Raw genomic sequence first — 23,852 nt, forward strand, 5'->3', positions numbered from 1 at the left:
AAAAAAAATATCAAATTTTTAAAAAATAAATCCTATAAATTATAATATATAACAAATTATTAATAAATATTACTTATATAAATATTATATATTTATATAAAATAAGTTATATAATTAATATGATATAATATATAAGTTTAATGAAATCGCGAAGGGCGTTCGACCGACTCTTCTCTTTCCTCTCAAAATAGCGAAAGGCATTTGACTGTAAGAGCTTAGGATTTGTTGTTTGTGTTCGCTGCTCTCCTCCTCTTCCTAGTCATCTCCTTCTCTCAAAATCACAAAAGGGCTTCGGTGGCGAGAGATTAGGGTTTGCTGTTTGTCTTCCTCTTCCTCTTTTGAGTCATCTTCCTCTTCCTCTTCCGAGCCATCTCCTCTAATTTCGAGCCGAACTCAAGTCGAACTCGAGCTGGAAATATTATTCGAGCCAAATACGAACACACCGTTCACAAGCCATTTTGAACACGAGCCAATATCGAACGAGCCGAACACTAGTCGACCTTGAGCTCGCTCGGCCTCGGCTCGTTTACAGCCCTAGATACAATCCATTTTTTTTCCAAAAAAAATAAATAAAAACATGATTGCTTAACATTTTTTCTTACTTGTGCCTCTATTTTTTAATAATAAAAATAAAATAAGTATTTAAGTGAATTCAAATATTTTATAAAGTGTGCAAGCCGTTCATGCCACATTTATAGATAGTTGTCAAAAGTAAATTTTGTTAAGCGGTGCCCTCAAAATAGGCAAACATGGGAGTATCTCATTTGCATTTGATTTTAAATTTATTTCTTTGGGTTTCAACAAGCTTAATCAACTTTTTACACATGGTGATCATATATATATATATATATATATATACCCATCGGCCAACTAATCATTATCAAAAGGGCTTAATATCAACAATTTTTTATAACATACTTGTATATTTTATAGATCACATGCAAGTGGTTATATATATTTTATAATTAATATGACTGATATTATTTATATATCAAAATATAATTTGTAGGACTAATATTTATTGCCATTAACAAAAAAATATGTTGATTTTTATTTTTGTTAAAGGTGCTCTCAAAATATGCCAGCATGGTAATATCTCAGTTCTTTTATTCCTTTTGGTTTCATTGAGTCTTGTTCGATATTAACACGGTGATTGTATGTATGTATGTGTATGTATATATATATATATATATATATAATTTATTTACTTCAAGCCAAAACGAGCTGAACAAGAACAAACAGAACTTTGTTTGTGTTCGACTCATTTACTTGGTGAACGAATTGAGCACGAGCTACTTAACAAGCCAAACATAAGTTGTTCGCGTAGAACTAACCGTTTTAACAACCCTATGCCAAGTAGAAAGCTTGGCGCATAGGCGCCAAGTTTGGTCGCCTATGTGCTAGGAGTGGTTGGCTTTGGGGAATTCTTGCTTTAGTGTCGATTTCGAGCGGGATAAGGTAGGACTTGGTGTTTGTTCCTTTCGTATTCTTTGACGGGCATCCCGATGAAGTAGAGAAGTTTCGAAGAGGTGGATTTTAGTGATTCAGCGTGATTTTTGAGTCAGATCGGAAAGGAATGATTCTAGAGTGTTGTGATTTTATTTGTGTAGAGAGGTAACTTCTGTGAGCTCTTTGTAAACATTTTATGAATTTCATAGTGAAATTTTTGGTGTTATGACTGTGGTTTTTTCCTGTTCTCGATTTTTTCCACATAAATCTCGTGTGTTTTTCTGGTTGTTTTGATTGTGTTTTCTACTTAGAGTTTGTTTCGATCTTTTTCAATTGTTATGATCTCGTTTTTCCATCATGTGGTTTAGTTTTTAATTGATCCTACGTCCCGGTAAAGTTGGGAATTGTTCTTTTATTTCCCTATCATTGTTTTTTTATAACTGCTCTAGTTTTATCTACCAGGTGTAAGGGAATTGCATTTTGGGAAATTTACATACGTAGCACACAATTCTTATGTATTTACATGTCTCAAAACTAAACTTTCATATTTATGTACAAAATAGTTTGGTGCTCTAAATCTATCTATGCATGAGAAGGTGTATTTCACTTTTAAAAAGGAATAATAGTACCATTTTCTTATGTGATATTGAAGATTTGAGTGATATGTCTGAATATGAAAGTTTAAGTGTGAGATATTTATGTGCATAAGAATTGTGTATTATGTATGTAAAGTGAAAACACTTCTTGTATTTTTCATCTTTATAAATTTATCTTTTTTCAAGGTGGGCTACTTTCTGTTGAAAAAGTGTAAATTTTGATTTTCATGGTGTCAATTAAAATGCCTTCATATTCATATTCATATCATTAGCTCCATATGAACTATTTCATCCTGCAAAGCTCTTTTAATTCACTTATTTTATTTCCCTGGCTATTCACCTAAATTCTATTTGTGTAAGCGAGATTTGTTTAGCTTTTATAGAGCAAAACCCTTCGTTTCTGCTCATTTTCGCCTTTGCTCTCACATTTACAGTAATTTAAATATGTGGCAGGACTTTATTTAGCGTATTGAACGTGGCTCTGTGCATTCAAGTTTCATGATGTATATTTGTACATGTTGCTGTTATATAATATAAAGGGGCATTTACATATATACCACCCAATTCCTATGTGTTTACATATCTAACAACTACATCTTTGATTTTTACATTTATATCACCTAAATTTTTCATGTCACGTCAAAAATATCATCATTTTAACTTTTAAAAAGTGAAATACAGCTTTTCATGCATAGGTAAGGTAGTATATATGTAAAAAGTTAAAACTTCAGGTGTTAGATATGCAAATACATAAGAATTGAGTGGTGTGTATGCATCTCTTCCTAATATGAATTATTTTTTTTTTTTTTTTTTTTTTCTCTGATAGTCATCTTACTTGATCTATTACCAGAATGATGCCATAGGTGATGTGGATGGTTATCCCTCCCATTTTCATGCCCCAATTTCTTGGAGGGGTGATGGGAAGTATTTTGCTACTCTTGGTGGACTCCATGAATGCTACTCCAAGAAGTTGAGGATTTGGGAGCGTGAATCCGGAATTTTACATTCTGAGAGTGAACCCAAGGCTTTTGTGGGAGAAGCCTTAGATTGGATGCCGAGTGGCGCCAAGATTACAATGGCTTATGATTGCAAGATCGCAACCAAACCGCTTATAGTTTTCTTTGAGAAGAATGGGCTCGAGCGAAATTCCTTATGCATGGATGAACCAGCAGAAATCAGTATCGTAAAATGGAATTGCAGTTCTGACCTTCTTGCTACTTCTGCCAAGTGTTCTCAGCATGATGCTATAAAAATTTGGTTTTTCAGTAACAACCATTGGTACTTGAAACAAGAAATAAGACATTCAAAGAGCGAAGGTGTGAAATTCATGTGGAACCCAACAAAGCCGACAAATCTCATTATTTGGACTGTCGGTGGAACAATTACAAGCTACAATTTTGTGTGGATTACTGCTGTAACAGAGAATTCAACTGCACTGGTTGTTGATGGCTCTAGACTATTAGTTTCTCCGCTTAATCTGTCCCTCGTACCACCTCCCATGTCTTTGTTCATCTTAAAGTTTCCAGCTTCCATTCAGGATGTTGCTTTTCTTCATAACAGCTCTAAGAACCATTTGGCTGCAAGCCTCTCAGATGGGAGTTTAGGTGTTATGGAGCTTCCTAGGATAGATTCGTGGGCGCGATTCGAGGATGAAGAATTTGTCATCGAAACTGCAAGGTTGGATTTAAAGTTTAGAACATTTGCACAAATCATGTGGTTAGATTCTCACCTCTTGCTCGGTGTGACTCGCAACCCATGTGATTCACTCTCAAAATCATCACGAGATGAGAGCGAACTTATTCATCAAAATTTGAATTGTTCTGCATATTCTTTGTTGGAGTTCGAAGTTGTATGCTCGGTGGATTCTATACCTGAACTCTTAAATTCTTCGGGTTGGCATGCAAATCTCTCTAAGAGTTCGCCTCTTGAAGGGGTTGTTGTTAGCATTGTCTCAAATCCTTGTAAAAAGGCATCTGCTTTTGTTCAGATGGAAGGGGGAACTATCTTCGATTATACGTCCGGTTTTTCTTTAAGAAGAGGATCACGATTCGGTGAGCCCGACCCCGAACACGGATTTTCAGCATCATGCCCGTGGATGAAAGCAGTTCAGGTTTGTGACAATGGCGATGCGAAGCCTTTACTTTTAGGGCTCGACTACGATGGAAAACTTCGGGTTGGGAAGCGAGTTTTATGCAGTAATTGCAGTAGTTTTACATTATATTCTAGTGGTTGTGGCGGTGCTGAGCAAAGTACACATCTTTTTCTCACTACAAAGCAGGATTTTTTGTTCATTGTTAGCATAGATGATATTTTACAGGGAAACAAGGAAATAAAAATCGAAAGCTTAAAAGACCTGCCAAATAGACGAGATAAAGATAAAGACTTTATTAATATATGGGAAAAAGGCGCAAAATTGATCGGAGCTCTCCACGGAGAGGAAGCTGCGATCATTTTACAGGCGCATCGGGGCAGCTTGGAATGTATTTATCCAAGGAAGCTGGTCCTTCTTTCGATACTTAATGCTTTACAACAGAGGCGCTTCAAAGAAGCATTGGCTATGGTGAGGCGGCATCGGATAGATTTTAATTTCATTATTGACTGCTTTGGTTGGCAAAGATTCATTAAATCAGCTGCAGAGTTCGTTAAACAAGTAGACAACCTTGCTTATGTCACAGAATTTGTTTCGTCCATAAAAGGTGGAAATGTGATGGATAGTTTGTACAAAGATTACAACTGTCCATCTATTACTGATGAAACTTCCAATGTGAGTATGGAAAGCTCCAATTTTATTGAAGAGGGAAAGGTAAATTCTGTTCTGCGAGCGATACGAAAGGCTCTTGAAGAACAAGTACGAGGAAGTCCGGCACGAGAGCTCTGTATATTGACAACTTTAGCTCGAAATGAGCCACCTGCTTTAGAGGAAGCGCTTAACAGAATAAAATCAATCCGCGAGATGGAAGTATTGGGTGTGAATGATGCTGAAAGGAGCTCATTCCCTTCTGCTGAAGAATCCTTGAAACATCTGTTATGGTTAGCTGATTCTGAAGCCGTCTTTGAAGCTGCTTTGGGTCTTTATGACATAAACCTTGCTGCCATTGTTGCATTAAACTCTCAAAAGGATCCTAAAGAGTTTCTTCCCTATCTCAAAGAGCTGGAAAATTCACCGCCGGTTGTAATGAGATACTCAATCGACCTGAGGTTACGAAGGTATGAGAGTGCACTTAAGCACATGTTTTCGGCCGGCGAAGACCATTATGAAGATTGCTTGAATCTTATGAAGCAAAATCCACAACTTTTTTCACTTGGCCTTCAATTATTCGCCAAAAGTGCTCATAGAACTGAAGTCATAGAGGCATGGGGCGACCATCTTTATGATGAGAAATGCTTTCAAGATGCTGCTTCTGCTTATTTGTGTTCTTATTCTCATCATAAGGCCTTGAAAGCTTATAGGGGTGCAGGTGATTGGAAAGGTGTGCTCACAGTAGCTTCACTTATGGGTTTAAACAAAGGAGATGTCTGTCAACTGGCGAACGAACTTTGCGAAGAATTTCAAGCACTCGGTAAACCGGTGGAGGCAGCCAGGATTGTGTTGGAGTATTGTAATGATGTTGGTCGATGCGTAGGGTATTATATTATGGCACGAGAATGGGAAGAGGCTCTTAGAATTAGTCGTATGGATGAGAGTGAGGATTTTGCTTCCCGTGTTGAAGATGCAGCTTTGGAATGTGCAAGTTCGTTGATGTCGGATTATAAGGAGGCGCTCGAAAAACTTGGGAAGTACTTGGCTCGCTATCTCGCTGTACGTCAGAGAAGGTTACTACTTTCTGCCAAGGTTCAATCAGAGGGCAGATTGACAGAAAATACGGATTATGACACTGTTTCTGAAATCAGCAGTAGTTTTAGTGAGATGAGTGCATACACCACAAGGTTCGACTTTTCTTGTTTATCACTGCTGCTAATCTGCATGTAGGGTGTAAATGAGCCGAGTTTGACCAAGCTCATTGCTTCTTCTTGTCCAGCTTGTTCGAAATAGACTCGTGAATAGCTTGTTTGTGTTTGACTCGATTCAAATTCATATGTTTGTGTTAGCTCATGTGCGGCTTGCTATTAGCTCGAATGAAAAAAAAAATTAAAATTTATCATTTGTTTAAATATAGGATATAAGTCAATATTAAAATGTTAAAATATTATTATTTATTTAATGATTGAATTAATTTGAGGAGAAACAAGCCAAACGCATCAAACAAAAGTTTTGCCGCTTGTTTGTTTTATATACAATTCAAACACAAGCAATTTAGCGAGCAGAACACAAGCTTTTAAAGTGCGATGGCTTTTTTAACTGCCTTATCTGCTTGTCTTGTCATCTTATAATCTATCAATGAACACTTTGTCCTCTGGCAGGACTGCTAAGAATTCAGTTACTTCAACCGCCTCAACTAACATTACAAAGTCGCGATGCAAAGCAAATAAAAGAGGAAAGATTCGAGCCGGAAGGTTGGTATTTAACATGCATATTTGTTTGTTTTTGTTGTGTATTCCTTTTTGCGGCATTTACATACATGCCACCCAATTCATATGTATTTACATATCTAACACCTAAACTTTACTTTTTAACCTTTTATACCACCCAAATCTTTCATATCACATCAAAAATACCATCATTTTAACTTTAAAAAGTGAATTAAATCTTTTCATGCATAGATAAGATAGCATATTAGCATATACATAAAATTTAAAGTTTAGTTGTTGGGATTTAGATATATAAATAAATAAAAATTGAATGGTATGTATGTAAACCTTCCTTTTTGTTCCGTAAGCTGATGATGATTCCTTCATAATTTGCATGAAACAACTTCAAAAACTCTTTTACTCGTCATTTTCTGGCAGCCCTGGAGAGGAGATGGCACTGATTGAGCATCTGAAAGCCATGGCTCTCACCGACGATGCTCTTCGTCAGCTTAAATCCTTACTGTCAGCTCTTCTGATGCTGGGAAAGGAGGAGATTGCTCGGCCGCTCCAATCTTCGGGATATAACTTTCAGTTGTCTCAATATTCTGCTGTTAAACTTGCAGAAGATGTCATGGCTACTGATAGGATAGATGATAGAACACAGACTTTGGAGCATTACATTGAACAGAGGAGAGAATCATGGCTTTCTGAAGCTCGGTCATGGCAGTTCAAAGTATTGGCTCCTCTTAGCAGGTAGAAAGTGCTCGGTTTGCAGTACTATTTATTGAAAAGTCTGATTTTTATGACCAAAGGTGGGATTTTTAATACTTGATTGTGTTGTATGATCAGGATCCTTTTTATTTATTGATTTTAATGTTGAATGGGGCTTAGTATTGAATTGATTTCTTTTATTTTTATTATTTAATAATTAAAAAGTTTATAATTTAAATCAGTTTTTTTACTTCCCAATAGTAAAAATTCATTTATTAATCACAATTTTAATATCACTATTATCTATGTAATAGTATTAATGTGGAAGTATCTCTATTATTTATTTACTAATGATTAGTTATATTCACATTTTTTACAGTGATAAAATCTATTTATTTAATTTATTTATTGCAAATTATTTATTACGGAATGAAGATGCGAATTATTATAATTGATAAATTAATGTAAAAAAAATTAAAATTTTCTTATAAATCATTGCTATTTCTATGTGGTTTACCTCATTACTAAATTCTTTAAAATCTTTTTAGTTGCTAGTAAATTTTATTAATATTAATTATTGATGTATGTCATAATATATATTTGTTTCTGTTTTCCCTCTCATATAATTTAATCCTAATTTTTTATAGTAAGTTACTCCATAATTATTGATTTTTTATTAAATAAAAATATGATAAATAGGTATAATATTTATAACCATATATAACACAAGGTTATCATTAATTATGACCAATCAAATATCACATTTGATATTAGTATTTGATTAAGAGTTCTTAGTAGGGGTGTAAATGAGCTCAATTTCGACTTGTCGATAAGTTTACAAGCCGAACTTTTTGAGCCACGAGCACGAGCTCATTCCAGCTAGGCTCAGATGCCCGTGAGCCACCTCGATTAGCCTATTGCTAGTCATTTCAATGTATTTTTTAAAGATGTATCCTTCTCCTCATTTGGCCAGCAATGCCTTCTCCATTGCTCTCCTAAAAATTGTATTTTTAGGTCTAGCACGTGCAAGTGAGCTCGAGCTCACATATTTTCAAACGAGCTTAGCTCGAGTTTGGCATTGGCCCGAGCAAGGCTCAATTGGTATACACACACTAATTGCAAGTACTAAAAGATTTCGCCCCTATATAACCCTTGCTAAATATCCACATTAAATTTTCTAAAATGCCATTCCCAACGGCCCACAGCCCACAGCCCATTACCCACGTAAATGGCCAACGGCCTACTTAAGTTCAATCACAAATATCTCTCTTCCTTGCCAACACTCATCAGTGCTCTCACAGAACCCATAAACCCTAACCCCTCTCCGACCTCACGTCTCGCTCGCAGGGAAACAGAAAAAAAATGGCGAACAAACCCTACTCCTTCCCTCCTTCCTCACCCATGGATCATCTCCTAATGCAAAGCCTCATGAACCGCCTCCATCTCCGCTCTCCATCATCCGAGGATTCCCCCAATTCACTCTTCCGAGACCTTTTCCCTCAACTCGCCGATGATGATCTTCCTCTATCCGACGATGAGTCCACCGAAGCAAATGACCTTTCGGATGACAATCGGCGCCGTCGCACTATTGCGAAGGAGGAGGCGAAGCTTGAGAGGGAAATCATTCGAATTATACGCGCAGGTAATGCTAAGGAGGCACTCAAAGCCAACTCGGGTCAATCCGTCGCCGTTGGCGAGCACAACATCTGCGTTGGGGTTCACGACGAGGCTTCCAGTAACTACAGGGTTTGGGAATGGCACGGCCATATCATGATGTTTGACGAAGAGGATGGATTCAATGCGGAGTATGTGTACGGGAATCATTTCGAGAGGTTGCTGGAGAAGAAAGGAAAGGCCGGGAAGGAGAAGGGAGATGAGGAGGAAGAGGTAGAGCCGAGGGGTGGTAGTTCGGGGTTGAAGGATTTGATAGGAGATTTGAAGGATTCCAGTGCTAACAGTAAAGGGAGGGTTCTTCATCGGAATTCTCTCACTTCTGGATCTTCATCAAAGTAAAGGTAATATGTAGAATTGAATTTATTATATTGCCTTGGTCTTTCTATGATAAGAAGAGCGCTTCATATAGCAGTATTTGAATCTGATTCCATCGAATTTATATGCTAGGTTGCATTCTTTGTGACCAACTTCATCCCTCGCTGCATCGATACTGCATTCTTTTGGGGATCAATTGCTCTAGATGGCGATTCTTTAAAAAACAATTGAGGGTTGCAATGTAGATCTTCATTTTGGCATGTTTTTCTTATGATTTTCAACCTTTTAATTTTCCGCTAGCATTTAATGTTAGTTGAGTATCTTTTGGATTTAGCAGTAGTGATGCTTCGGGTATTTGTATTTATTTATTTCCTTAAGTAGAATGGTTTTACATAGTTGCGTCAGTAATAATACTTTATGCTTGGCTGTCCTCTGAAAGCATATTTGCTTTTTATTTACAAGCTTTTTGTCTAACTAAAAAGGTTAATTGAATATAATTTCCAGTCTATTTACTTTCTATGCTGTGATAATATAGTTCAAAGTCATGATAGGAGTAACACGAGACAGAAAAGGTAATAGCTATTCTGTGGATTCCAGGCATTTGATAATGACATGACAAATATAGAATAAGTTACAAGCCTTATACTTTAGGTTAAGGGTAGAGAAGATTTCATTATTATTTTCAATAGCCCCCGCTAACTTTTTATGATAGATACTTATCTAGGCTACCTTTTGATATAGGATATCAAGAAAAAAGCACAAAAGAAAAGTTAGAATCCTTTACCTAGATGGAAGAATTTTGGCCTCAGTTATGCACAAGTTGATATATATATATATATATATATTTAAGGGGCACTATTTATATTATTGTCTTGATGAGTACATATCTTGAAATAAGCAAGGGAAATTCAAATGTATTATAATAAGGTACATGACAAAAATTCTTGTAGTATTAACAATGTAAGTAATAAAGTCAAAATTGTTGACAATCATGCTGATGAATATGTCTATCTATTAATCTAGTATTGGTCAAGATATTGATGTTGGGCCATCACCATAGTTGTAAGATCGGAGGATGACCACATATCCATTGCCAAATCTCTAGTTGCAAGTTTCGAGTCGGTTTTGGGCTTTTTTCTGTTTAGATTTCAACAAGATAGAAGCATTTTGTACCAACCCACTATTTTAGAATATGATGTTATTGTTTGCATCGCAATGCTTTACTGTTTTTATATGTATGGTATGTTTTGTCAAAAGGCACGAGAAGATACAATTTGAGAATAGGAACATTATTTCTAAGGATCTTAAGGATAACTTTGTAATGGGTCATCAAGTTTTGAGATCAAGTTTTGAGCAAGATGGGTGGGTTTTTTTTTTTTTCAAATGCTAACAAGATGGTCATTATACTGTTGAATATCGTGTGGATTTCTCACTTTGTTAAATGCAGAATGTATTATTGAAGCGCATGAGGATGAGATTGATCATGATGTATAGTGACATTTAGGAAGCTTTAGTTTGCCTTAGAATCTCATGTATTTTCTCCTAGCCACTCTTAAGGTTGTTTTTTGGCATAAGAACTACTGTTCATATTTAGTTTAAGAGATAGGATAATCTTTTGTGTTTGTTAATTTCAGTGGAGTTTTTTTGGATATGTTTTTTAAGGTAGGTGAGAAAGGATGTACTTTAAACTCGTGTCTCAACAATAATCATATAAAATCTCTTTGTGGATCTTGAAATTAAGCTATATAAAGTCTAAAATTTTTTATGTAATCGGTATAAATGAACATTTTCTTGTGGTCCTTGGTGGATCTTGGTTATATGATCTAAATGTAACCCACTTTGATAGCACAAGAAGATAGTATAGAATCGCTCCAAGCCAAAAATAAAAAATAACATCCCTTGTAAGTGATTTAAGAAATTGCACTCTTTATTGAGTGGTCATGAGTTATAGTGTGAGGATATTGTGGGGCTTGTTTAATTTTTAGAGGTATAAAATTTCAAGACCTCTCTGTTGGTAATTTACTTTCTTATTGATTTACTTAGTTTTTATTTTAGTTTTACTAATTTTGTCTTAATGGTTTATTTGGTAAGCTTCCAACTCTGTAAGGCATCAACATATTATAAATTTAGTTCTTAGGTCATCCACATGTGATTTGCCATATAATGTGATTAATTTAATTGAATATGTTAATTTTGAAAGGCGTGTGACTTGATTGTTCAAGGAAAGTTAATTAGAGAGGACTTAAACCCTAACAGAACATTGCATTGCTTGCAGCAAATTGTCGGAGTTGATGCATGCATGTAAAGTAATCAATTAAATTATCATCAAGAATGTTTTCATATTCCTGAGTTAATGGCGTTAGTTTAATGGTTAGCCAAATGATCCTTGAATTAGTAATCATGAAATATGGATATGTAAGGTATAGGGGAATGAGTGAAACGCTTCCTTTAATAATAAACAATAGCTTTAAGGGGTGGTTGATTATGTTTTTTTTGTCTTTTCAATGATTTGAATGCATTAAAAGTACTGTTAATGATGTGTTTTGTTTTTTAATTGGCACCTTTATTTATTTTGATGACAGTCACATATATTTGGAAGCTTCTTTAGTTTTAGATTGTGTGAACTTTCCATTAATCTAAGTACATATGCATTACTTAAGGTAATTCTTTTTTTTATTATTTTGTTTTTTCCAAGTATTTTTTTGACGGTTAGAACTTTTTTTTGAATGTTTTCAATCTATCATTACTCTTGATATTAGGTTCTTTTATGGATTATTTGACTTTTCAAAAAGATTTATTGATGATATAGGAGGATCACTTTATGATCGCCTTATGAGTTTTTGAAGGGCATTAAAAAATATCTTTTTTTATGATTAAGTGTTTATATTCTATTAATTTTTTTTTCCAGCTAGTGAGGATTTGACAGAGAATTTTAGAGATAATAAGGACGATCTACATATGATTTTTATTGATTTAGAAAAAGTTAAGATAAGCTTCCAAGAGATATCCTTTGGAGAGTTCTTGAGAAGAAAAGTGTTGTTATGACTTATATTTAAGTCATTAAAGATATGTATACAAGAGTTGTTACTTGTGTTCGAACAGAAGGAGGATTAACCAAATATTTTCCAATTTTTGTTGGTTAACATTAGGGATCAGCTTTACGCCCATATCGTTTTGCTTTAGTTATGGATGGTCTTACTGAACACTTACAGGAGAATATACCTTGGTGTATACTTTTTGCTGATGATATTCTTCTCGTGGATAAGAAGAGAGAAAAAGCTCAAAAAACTTATATTCAAGTCATTAAACATATGTATACAAGGGTTGTTACTTGTGTTTAAACAGGAGGATTGACCAAATATTTTCCTATTTCTGTTGGATTACATTAGGGATCGACTTTAAGCCCTTTTTTTTTGCTTTAATCATGGATCATCTTACTGGACATTTACAGGAGGATGTACCTTGGTGTATGTTTTTTGCTAATGATATCCTTCTCTTGTATAAGACGAGAGAAAAAGCCCAGGAAAAACCAGGAAAAACTTGAATGGAAAAACTTGAATTATGGAGGTCTACATGGAGTCTAAAGGCCTTCATTTGAGTAGAACTAAAATTGAATACATGGAATGTAATTTTAGTAGTGGTAACTCTAGTGGCAGATGTGCAACTTCGGGTGATCAAATTATTAAAAGGTGTGAACGCTTTAGATATCTCGGGACTGTTATTCAAAGCGATGGTGATATAGATGGGGATGTTAATAGTAGAATTCAAGTTGGTTGGTTGAAGTGGAGGAATGCTTCGGGTCTTTTGTGTGATATAAAAGTACCGCTTAGACTGAAAGGAAATTTTTATAGGATAGTGGTGAGACCCGCAATGCTCTATGGTGTTGAATGTTGGCCTTTAAAAGAGAAGCATAATATTAAGTTAAGTGTTCCCGATATGAGAATGATTAGGTGGATGGGTGGCTTTACACTTAGAGACAATGTGAAATGAATATATCCGTGATAGGGTTGGTGGTAGCTCTAGTGATGGACAATATTAGAGAGTTTCGTCTTAGATGGTTTGTTCACATTAAACGGCAAACCATCTGATGATCCGATTAGGATGGTAGATGCTTTAGATTTGGCATATGTCAAGAAAGGCAGAGGTATACCTAGGAACACTTTGGCTTATTGTATAAAAAATGATCTTAATTTATTAGAACTAAATGAAAATATGACACTAAATAGGACGCAATGCGCAATGGAGAAAAAGGAATTCATGTAGCCGAACCACGTAGTGGGATTAAGGATTTGTTGTTGTTGTTGTTGTTGTGGTGAGGATTTTTATTACAAGGTTAGATGGCATTTGAGTTCTAAAATAAAATATTGCTCCAACATAATATGTGAGTCGAGTTTTATAAGAGCGTAGTTTTTCCATCAGATGTTGTGTAGGTGTTGAGAATTATCATATTAATGCACTTGATTTGGAAACCATCATTGTTCGTACTATTCATTCCAGCATGGCTGATTTGAGACCGTCTTTCTGAGCTTTCTTATGAACAAATAAAATAAGCAGTGAATAATTAGGCAGAAAGAGAAAAGCTGGTATCTGATATCTAATGGAAAAAAAAATTTGCAGAGTGATTTATGCTATAGAGTTAACAGTTCATAGAGCATTCAATAAAATGATTGCAAGATTCTTAAAGTTGATGCTTAATTTATGGATTAAAAGTAATGATGATTGTGATTTTAACAATTGAAAAGTTATTTACTTGGGAGAAAATTATATGTAGTGGCCCCATAATGATCTTCTCATCCTAAGTGTAGAATTTCTTAATTGGGATCATTTTGTGTGTTCAACATGTCACTCTGGGGGAGATAAAATTATGCTTGAAGATGAGATTCAATTTTTCACACAAAGTCTCACGGAACTCTATGTAGCGGCACTGTCTTAGACTTGCTAATTGGTTAATGGAAAACATTCATAATAGTTATGGTTAACTATATCTAATCCTGTTAAAATATATTAGTGATCAAATTTATTTTTTATTTTCAATGCATTTCTCCTGATTTCGTCTAACATGATAATAAATGCATCATCGTTTAGTCAATTCTTTTGGAGAAATGATCTGAATCCAACATCTTCCAAAATAAATCTTATAAAGATGTTGGGTTCATTAGTTATTTTTGGATATAAGTTGAAAGGTGATGTGTTACTTTTTATAGCCATGATTAGAATGTAATGATTAATTACAGGTTTGAAGGATTGATTTATTGCAATAGTAGGTTGGGAATCCTGTGTCAAACTGGAATTTGATGCTTTAAACGGCAGATTTTGCATATGATGTTTTAGTTAATAAGGTTATGAACAGGCATTCATTTTAGGAAGATTTACATGCATACCACTCAAATCCCATGTATTTACAAATGTAACACCTATACTTCAATTTTTTACATACATGCTACCTAACCTATGCATGAAAAGCTATGTTTTACTTTTCAAAAGTTAAAATGTTGCTATTTTTTGTGTGATGTGAAAGATTTGGGTGGTATAAATGTAAAAAGTAAATTTAGGTGTTAGATATTGCTACGCATGTACTGGAGCCGGTCCTCCTTGGGCTGGTTGAAGACAGCATAACCGGTCCACAGATAGGCCGGTTTTGGCGATAAGGAGCAGGGCAAACGGAGGGAGCCACAGAAGAAAGGAAGGGAAGAGTTGGGTCCACTAGGGCCATAATCACATGTGCATGGAGGAGAAATTAAGGGAGTTTGGAGGAAAAATAGGAATGAAAGTTTTTGAAATGCTGAGAGGGGATTCTATTAAGGGGAGAACCTAGGGTTTGTTTTCTTTATGCATGTTTTTGTCTGACTGTTGTTTTCTTTCTTCTTGTGGAGTTTCTAGCGACGTCTAGGGTATGAGAGAGCCGATCTACCTCTCAAAAGTAAATCAATCATGTGTCTTGCTTATTTTTCTTTAATTGTAACAGCAGTCATTGTTTGTGTTTATTTCACCTATTTGTTGTCGTTTTGTGTGATTTGTTTGTTGATTTTGGTGTCGAGGCCTATCAAATTGGTATCAAAGTATAGATTTGGGTGGGATGGCGACAAAGAAAGTTGATGTGCTAGAAATAGAGGTAGAGCAGATTTTATCGGAAATAGAAGAAATGTTCGCGACTATGGAGGACAGATTTTCTTCTATTAAAGGTCGAATGAATGATAGATTTGAAGGTATAGGAGAAATGCGAGAGATGATGAAAAAACTCATGGAGATGCAATCCAAAGTCATGTCGACCGCTCCAGTTGCAAACTCTAACCAAGGGTTGATTAAGGAATCATTGGCTTGGTTAAAAGGGAAGGAGATCGAGAGAGAAGACAACGAAGAAGACATTATCGACCTACAACTGCATCCCACTAGGACTCCGAGAGTAGGGGGAGTGGAGACTTTCGATGGAGGGAGATGGACTGAAAATTAGAGAAGGGATAGAGGAAGAAGCACGGAAGAGTAGGAGGGAATCGAGAGTGGGATATGTTTATGACTGCAGGAGGAAGTTTCACCCTAGATACATGGGGAGAAATTTTGGAGGGAAAAGAAGTTGGAGTGGAGATGCACCGATCTTTGAAGGGGAGGTTGCGCATAGATGGGTGTATCGGGTGGAGCGATACTTTGCGATCAACGGGCTGAATGAGGAAGAAAAACTCATGTCAATGGGATTATGCTTGGAGGGTAAGGCTTTAGTGTGATTCCAGTTGATGGAGTCAAGGCATCCAATGCACTCATGGGAGTAGTTTAAGGATTTCTTTTTGGAGTGTTTTCGAGCCATTTGGAAAGTGACCTGCACGAATAATTCTATGCTCTGACTCAGTAGGGGATGGTTATAGAATTCCGAGAGAAGTTTGAGCTCTTATCAGGGAAGTTGAGGCAATTTTCTGCAGCAGGACTGAAAGGGAACTTCTTGAAAGCCTGATATAAGAGCAGTCATCCGCCCCTTAAGGCCGCATGGATTGAGGGAAATGGAGTTTACCCAGATGATGAAAGATAAGAAACAGATGAAGAAGGTCGGCAAAGGCAGCAACACCGGTGAATTCTACAAGAACATCGTGACAATCACGATACCAAGGACCCAGACTATGTCGTTTCAAAAAGAGACGCTGAAGGAGAAGAGTACAGGATCCCAACTCAGGGTTAATTCAAGCGCCTCACAGATGTAGAAGTGTAGGACAAAAGCGCTGAAAGATTGTGTTACTGATGTGACGAGAAATACGCACCAGGACATTGTTGCAAGGAGCGCTCCATTTAAGTTCTTTTAGTTCAGAGGAGGATATAGAGAGTGAGAAATCATAAGAGGAAGCAGCGGAGGAGCATTTGCATTTGGATATAGCGAAGTTGTCCCTCAATTCGATGGTGGATTTATCCTGAATCACACCATGAAGGTAAGGGGGTGGATCGAGGAACAACTGATTGTGGTGTTGGTGGATAGCGGAGCCACGCATAACTTTATCTCAAATCAAGTTGTGGAGAAGCTATGGTTGAAATCGGTGACTTCAGCGAGCTTTGGCGTCGTGATGGGGACAGGGAAGGTGGAGAAAAGCGGGGAATTTGCAAGGGTTTGGTTCTGACACTACATGACTTACTGGTGGTGGAAAACTTTTTTTCTTTAGATTTAGGCAGCACAGATGTGATTCTGGGGATGAAATGACTGCTGACATTGGGAGAGATGAAGGTGGATTGAAAGTCCTTGTCGACAGAGTTCTAAGTGGATGGTAAGAAGGTGGTGCTGAGATGAGATACTAGCTTGTGCAAAACCATGGTATCACTCAAAACCATGGTATCACTCAAAACCATGGTCAAGTCGATTCATGGAGCAGGGCTAAGTTACTTGGTGGAGTTGTTGAGCATTAAGAAGGTCTGAGATTCAGAGTTGGCATAGTTTACAAAACTGGTCCAGCAGCTCCTACTGCAATAATGTTTTTCAGCAACTAAATGGGTTACCTCCTCAGAGGGAGCACGAGCACGTATTACATTGAAGGATGGTGTTCCTCCTATCAACGTCAGACCATACAGGTACCATTCCCTAGATTCAAAAGGATGAGATAGAGAAGTTGATCTGAGAGATGCTCGAGACTGGGATTATCGGGCTTAGTGTGAGCCTTTTTTTCAGTCTCGTCCTGTTTGTAAAGAAAAAAAGATGGTAGTTGGAGATTTTGCATGAACTACCGGGCTTTAAACAAGAGTACAGTGTTTGATAAGTTTTCTATTCTTGTGATTGATGAGTTACTGGATGAGCTTTATATTTCCTCAATAATTGATCTTATGTCAGGGTACCACCAGATCAGGATAGATCCGGCGGATGTGCACAAGACAAAATTCAGGGCACATGAAGGGAATTACGAGCTTTTAATGATGTCGTTTGGTCTCACCAACATCCCGGCTACATTTCAATCCCTCATGAATAGGTTTTTTCAACCTTATCTTCGAAAATTTATTCTTATTTCTTTGATCATATTTTGATCTACAGTCGTACAGAGAAAGAGCATGTGGGGCGTCTAAGGACAGTTCTGGAGACGTTGATGGAGCACCAGTTGTATGTTAACTTGAAGAAATGTTCTTTTGCACAATTACAGATGGAGTACCTGAGACATGTGGTGACAAAAATGTGGGTAACAGTGGATCAGTTCAAGATCAAGGCTATGGTTGAATAGCCCGTATCAAAGAATTTGAAAGAGTTGAGAGGATTCTCGGGGCTCACAGACTACTACCTGAAGTTCATGAGAGGATATGGCACGATAACTTGATCATTGGCGGGGCAGTTGAAGAAATAATTTCAAATTGGGGGGAGCATCAACACAGGCATTTGAACACCTAAAAAGCACCATGACTAGCATACCGATATTAGCACTTCCAGATTTCAGTATACCATTTGTAGTGGAGATGTATGTGTCAGGGTATGGATTGGGAGCAGTGCTCATGCAAATCAGCGACCGATTGCCTACTTCAGCCAAGTTCTTACGGCCAGAGCTAGGCTAAAGTCAGAATATGAACGAGAATTAATGACAATTGTCTTGGCCATTCAGAAGTGGTGGTCCTATCTATTGGGACAATATTTTTTGGTTAGGACAGATCAGAGGATCTTAAAGTATTTGCTTGAATAATGAATGGTGACTGAAGAGCATCAGAGATGGCTATTCAAGCTACTGGGGTATAATTTCGAGATTTAAGACAGACCGAGATTGGAGGACAAAGTAGCTAACACACTGTTAAGAAAGGTGGATAAGCCCTAATTGATGGCCCTATCGGTCCCCTTGGTCCTAGATTAGGAAGCCTTGAGATAGGAAAGTGAAAGGGATGAGGAACTGAGAAAGATAAAGACCAAGTTACTACAAGTTCCAAAAAGTCATTTAGGATATGCATTGAGGGGACAACAACTGCTCCACCAAGGGTGATTTGTGCTACCCAAGTTGTCGAAGTATATTCCCAGATTATTGTAAGGTTTCATGGCAGTGTGATAGGGGAACGTTCAGGGGTGCAGAAGACCTACAGTCGTCTTGCGGCAGAACTTTATTAAGTGAGGAAGCGTCGAAACATCAAGGATATGGTTACAAAATGCGACGTATGTCAACGGCTCAAGCACTTGACCATGGCACCAAGAGGATTGCTACAACAATTAACATTACCGAGGAAGGTTTGGGAAGAAGTGACGATAGCTTTCATTGAAGGATTGTCACGTTAGAAGGGTTCACGATGATCATGGTGGTCATGGATCACCTAAGTAAGAATGCACATTTCATTCCTACACGACTGTCTCAGTCGCGACAGTGTTTATCTATGAAGTGGTCCATTTGCACAGGGTAACAAAATCTATTGTTTCGGATAAGGACAAGGTGTTTCTCAATCACTTCTTGAAAGAGTTATTCAGGTTGCAAGGAACAGTCTTCAAGTGGAGCACTGCATATCATCCCCAGACTGATGTACAGACGGAGGTGGTCAACAGGAGTGTGGAAAAATATATGCATTGTTTTGTATCTAATATGCTGAAACTTTGGGCCAAGTGGATTGCATGGGTCAAATATTGGTATTACACGCCGTATCATACCGCATCACAGACCCTCCTTTCAAGATATTGTATGGGCGAGATCTACTCCTTTTGATATATCATGAGCATTGCACCACGCCAGTATCTACTGTCAATCAATACTTGGAGGAGAGGATCGGGTACTAGTTGAGCGCAATGAGCATTTATTGAGAGCTCAACATATCATGAAGAGGAAAGTGGATGAACACGGGAGAGAGGTGTAGTTTGAACCGAGGGACATGGTCTACCTGAATATGAGGTCCTACCGACAGAAGACATTGGTCGAAAGGAGGAACAATAAACTTTCACTATGATATTATGGATCATATGAGGTGATGGCACGCATCAGGTAAGTGGCTTATCGTTTGAGGTTATCACCATCGTTCGCACTACCCCGGTCTTCCATGTGTCACAGCTGAGGCGTGCAATTGGAGATCATACAAACTCACCTACGCTACTGCCAACGCCGAATGAAGACTTAGAGGTGATTTTGGAGCCATTAAAGATCAAGTGTTCGGAGGAGTAGGGGAGCAAAGGAGGTATTGGTCAAATGGAAGGGGCTACCAGACTATGAAGCAACATGGGAGCCTTACGAGTGCTTCACAAGCATTTTCCATCCTTTCACTTTGAGGATAAGTTATCTTAATGGTAGGGGAGTAATGTTACACATATACAGGAGCCGGTCCTCCCTGGACCGGCTGAAGGCAACGTGACCGGCCCACAGACAAGCCGGTTTTGGCGACAAGGAGGGGCATGGCTAATGGGGGAGCCGCAGAAGAAAAAAATGGAAGAGTGGGGTCCACTAGGGCCATAATCACCTCCAAGGAGGAGAATGAAAGATTTTGAAATGCTAGGAGGGGATTCCATTAAGGGGAGAACCCAGGATTTGCTTTCTTTATGCATGTTTTTGTGTGACTGTTGTTTTCTTTTCTCCTTGTGGAGTTTAGGTTGTGGGAAAGCCGATCTACCTCTCGAAAGTAGATCAAGTATGTATCTTGCTTGTTTTATTGTTGTAAGAGCAGCCCCTGTTTGTCTTTCTTTAACCTATTTGTTGTCGTTTCGTGTGGTTTGTTTGCTGATCTTGGTTCCGAGGCATATCAAATATGTAAATACATAGGAATTGCGTGGTATGTATGTAAATGCCCTTTCCTTTTTTCAACATGATATACTTGTTGAGTTCCACGAGTTGTCATTTGGAAATCATATACTGATATTTATGTCAACGTTGATTAATGGCTTTCTGTTAGCTACGAGAATGATTAATCTTCTGAAATTGTCATAGATCGTACCAATAATATTTGGAGAGAGAGAGAGAGAGAGAGATGATGATACTTCACCTTCTCTAAAAAATTCCTCGAGGAAGCTATTGAAGAGACGACTGTAAAGAGGACTAGTTCATATTGAGTCCTCCAGCAAGTTAGAGCTGTAATGAGTTAAATTTCATAAGGATTGTTTCTCTAGTGTTCAATGCAACCTATTTGATTTTATATAATGAGCCTCCAGTTGATGTATTAGACTTTGTTTCCTTTCTTTTTAGCTTTACTAATTTGGAATTATTGATGCCTATAGCACTCTCATTATAGCCCGCTGGATTCCTCAATTGTAATATGATTTCCATTGTTGATGGAAGAGTTTAGTGGGTTTCAAGGGGAGGACTCGTCTCCATTTGACATTTTGTGCGTACCTTAAGTGAAGCTTGATCTACTCCACCCCGTAAATCTTGTAGAGTATTTATAAGTCACATTCTCTGAATTTTACTTATTTTCAATAGTAGTCGTGTTGATTTGAGGCAACAAGTGTATAGTTATTCCGTGAAACACTAATTTGTTGAGTTGCATTAGTATTTTATCTTTGTGAGATCTCGTGATTTTGATACAGTGGTGATTGTTTGGTCTATAGTTTCAAGGCTTCTAATCGGTGGATGTAGCTATATGAATCTAGCTGACGAATTTAAATGATTAATTTGGCTACTGTTGTAGATTTTTTAAATTTTTACATAATGCCATCTTATCTATGCATGAGAAGGTGTATTACACTTTTTAAAAGTTAAAATAGTGTAATTTTTAATGCGTTATGAAAGACGGTGGTATAAATGTAAGAAGAGTAAAGTTTAGGTATCAAATATGTAAATACATAGAAATTGGGTGGTATGTATGTTAGTGCTCCTTTTTTGTTATAGTTTTTGAATGGTAAACCTTCTCTTAAGAGATGAAATTACTCTTTGCCATGAATGAAATGTCCTAACAAAGTGCGAAGCTTGAATCAAACCGGTGAAATCCTGCCTCCCCAATTCAGTTTCATCTCCTCTCATTTTTGCCCTCCCTTCCCCCTTTGCCTTTTGTATAGTGTTTCTAACTTTATAATTTGAGGCGTGATTTCCAATTTTTTAACAACCGTTCATCTATATCCATCAAAGAAGCGAAAGATCAGTGGAAGAATTGATCTTCTTTGTTTTTTTTTTAAACTCATCCACATACTCGTATGGAATAGGCTTTAAATTCAAGACTTCGTGGTTGGAGACGAAGCACCAAACCATTAGGCTAAGTGAATCACACGTGTTGTAGTTTTTATTGTGTTAGGTGGCCTAATTCCTATTTATTTGTATCTAACGCGTAAATTATACTTTTCACATTTATACCACAAAAATCTTTTACATCACATAAAAAAAGATCACAGTTTTAACTTTTAAAATGTGAAATATATTTTTTCATTCATAGGTAAGATGTTGTATGTAAAAATTGAAGTATAGATGTTATGTAAATACATGAGAATTGAGTGGTATGTATGTAAATCTTCCTTTTATTTATTTACCCCTTCAATGCCCTATTTTTTTGGTGTTCGATTCTAAAGTGGATTGTTAAATGACCTGCTTACATTTGCTTCTACATCTTATTATATATCCATGGCTTGCCCTGTACGCTGATAATTCTACGAATTTGTGCTTGCTTTGTAACTTTTATAAACCTTATGTTTTAGCTGTAGTACCAATTGTTTCAACTTAATTTATGCTTGGACTATTTTGAATTGATGTTATTAGTAGAATTCAAGTTGGATGGTTGAGGTGAAAGAATGCATCCGGCTTATTGTGTGATAGAAAAGTACCGCTCAGACTAGAAAGAAATTTTTGTGACGGTGAGACCTGCAGCCTGCAATGCTTTATGATACAGAATATTGGCCTCTAAAAGAAAAGCTTAAAATTAAGTTAAGTGTTACAAAGATGAGAATGCTCAAGTGGATGAGAGGCTTTACACTTAGACACTTAGAGACAAAATGCGAAATGAATATGTCCATGAAAGGGTTGGAGTAGCTCTAGTGACAAACAAGATTAGAGAGAGTCGTCTTAGATGATTTAGTAAAGTTAATCGTCTACCATCAGATGACCCTGCTTGGAGATTAAATTTTTAAAATTTGACTCATTTTAAGTAAGGTAAAGGTAGATATAAAAAGATTTGGGCATGTTGTATAAAAAATAATCTTGAATTATTAGAATTAAATCAAAATATGACACTCAATAGAACACAATGGAGAATATGGATTCATGTAGCCAACCCCACTTAGTAAGACAAAGGCTTGTTGTTGTTGTTGAAGTGTGTTGATTATTTTGGCTTTATTATCACTATGTTCAAATCATCAAGTTAAAATAATTTTATGGAGATAAAAGGGCCAACTCTCTCTACGCCAGCTCCTCTTAGATCATATCATGGTGGGAGCCTTCTCACTTGTGTGCTTTTTTTTACTTATTTATCATCGTTAGCTTCATCTCGAAAGTAACTAACCCATTTTCATCTAGGGACATTTACATACATACCACCCATTTCCTTTGTATTTACATATTTAACTCCTAAACTCTACGTATTACATTTATACCGATCAAATCTTTCATATCACATCAAAAATATCATTATTTTAACTTTCAAAATGTGAATTATGTTTTTTGCATGCATATGTAGGGCGGCATATATATACAGATCAAAGCTTAACTGTTACATATGTAAATACATAATAATTGAGTGGCATGTATGTAAATCTTCCTTTTTTCTATTTTTCCAGGCCATCGTGATTAAAAGATGGTGCAAAATCTTCAAGAATGTTCAGAATGCTTGCTTTCTCCACATTGCGTTTTGGTATGTTTTTTTGCATCTTTTCCTGCTTTGGAGGGTAAATGTGTTTGCTTTTATTGTAACTATATTATATTATATGGTTTACTCTCAAAATATTCTTTTTTTTTTGTTTGGTTGTAATTTCTCGTATAAATATTATGTTTATTTTGATGCTTAAAATTAGCTGAGCTTCATTTTAAGTTCGTGACTGGATAGCATATGATTAGCTTTCATGAGAGATCTTTGTTTGGTATTTGCTTTCATTCACAAATCTAAACCTTAAATGCATGAGAATAATAGTGATTATCAGCTTTGAACTTGTTTCGAACATTAAAACTAATGATCTAACAAAATCCAATTAAGATTCAAACTTAATTCGAGCAATATTAACTCTTTTCTTTGAAGATTGTACAAATGTGGTTTGAACTTCTTGTTTGCTTTTATGATTTCTTTTGTAATTGATTTGTTTGGGTTGTCTTGTTAAGGTATGTGGATGTTTAAGGTTGTGTT

At 36.6% G+C, this 23,852-nt stretch overlaps 2 protein-coding genes across 4 annotated transcripts in view; both read left to right on the forward strand.

The window, feature by feature from the left end:
• The window catches only part of LOC110028045 (elongator complex protein 1), a 16,791-nt gene extending 9,416 nt beyond the window's left edge, over nt 1–7,375 (forward strand). The window contains exons 3-5 of the mRNA XM_020729747.1: nt 2,896–5,972; nt 6,447–6,539; nt 6,933–7,375. Coding sequence (XP_020585406.1) covers nt 2,896–5,972; nt 6,447–6,539; nt 6,933–7,251 — 3,489 coding nt within the window. The 3' untranslated portion in view covers nt 7,252–7,375. The remainder of the gene's footprint in view (nt 1–2,895; nt 5,973–6,446; nt 6,540–6,932) is intronic.
• A 1,078-nt stretch (nt 7,376–8,453) lies between these two features.
• LOC110028101 lies at nt 8,454–23,542 on the forward strand. Of its 3 annotated transcripts, none has more exons than XR_002294406.1 (3): nt 8,454–9,220; nt 9,327–9,435; nt 23,293–23,542. XR_002294406.1 is itself a non-coding variant. In XM_020729824.1 (2 exons), exon 1 carries the CDS (start codon nt 8,568–8,570, stop codon nt 9,216–9,218), a length of 651 nt encoding a protein of 216 aa, XP_020585483.1. In that variant the 5' UTR covers nt 8,454–8,567; the 3' UTR covers nt 9,219–9,220; nt 23,293–23,542. The 3 variants fall into 3 exon arrangements, 1 of the variants encoding a protein (XP_020585483.1); XR_002294407.1 differs by having other exon boundaries at nt 9,327–9,427; XM_020729824.1 differs by lacking the exon at nt 9,327–9,435.
• Nucleotides 23,543–23,852: the final 310 nt, after the last annotated feature.

The sequence above is a fragment of the Phalaenopsis equestris genome, unplaced genomic scaffold (genome assembly GCF_001263595.1).
Source record: "Phalaenopsis equestris unplaced genomic scaffold, ASM126359v1 Scaffold000488, whole genome shotgun sequence".
Lineage (NCBI taxonomy): Eukaryota > Viridiplantae > Streptophyta > Magnoliopsida > Asparagales > Orchidaceae > Phalaenopsis > Phalaenopsis equestris.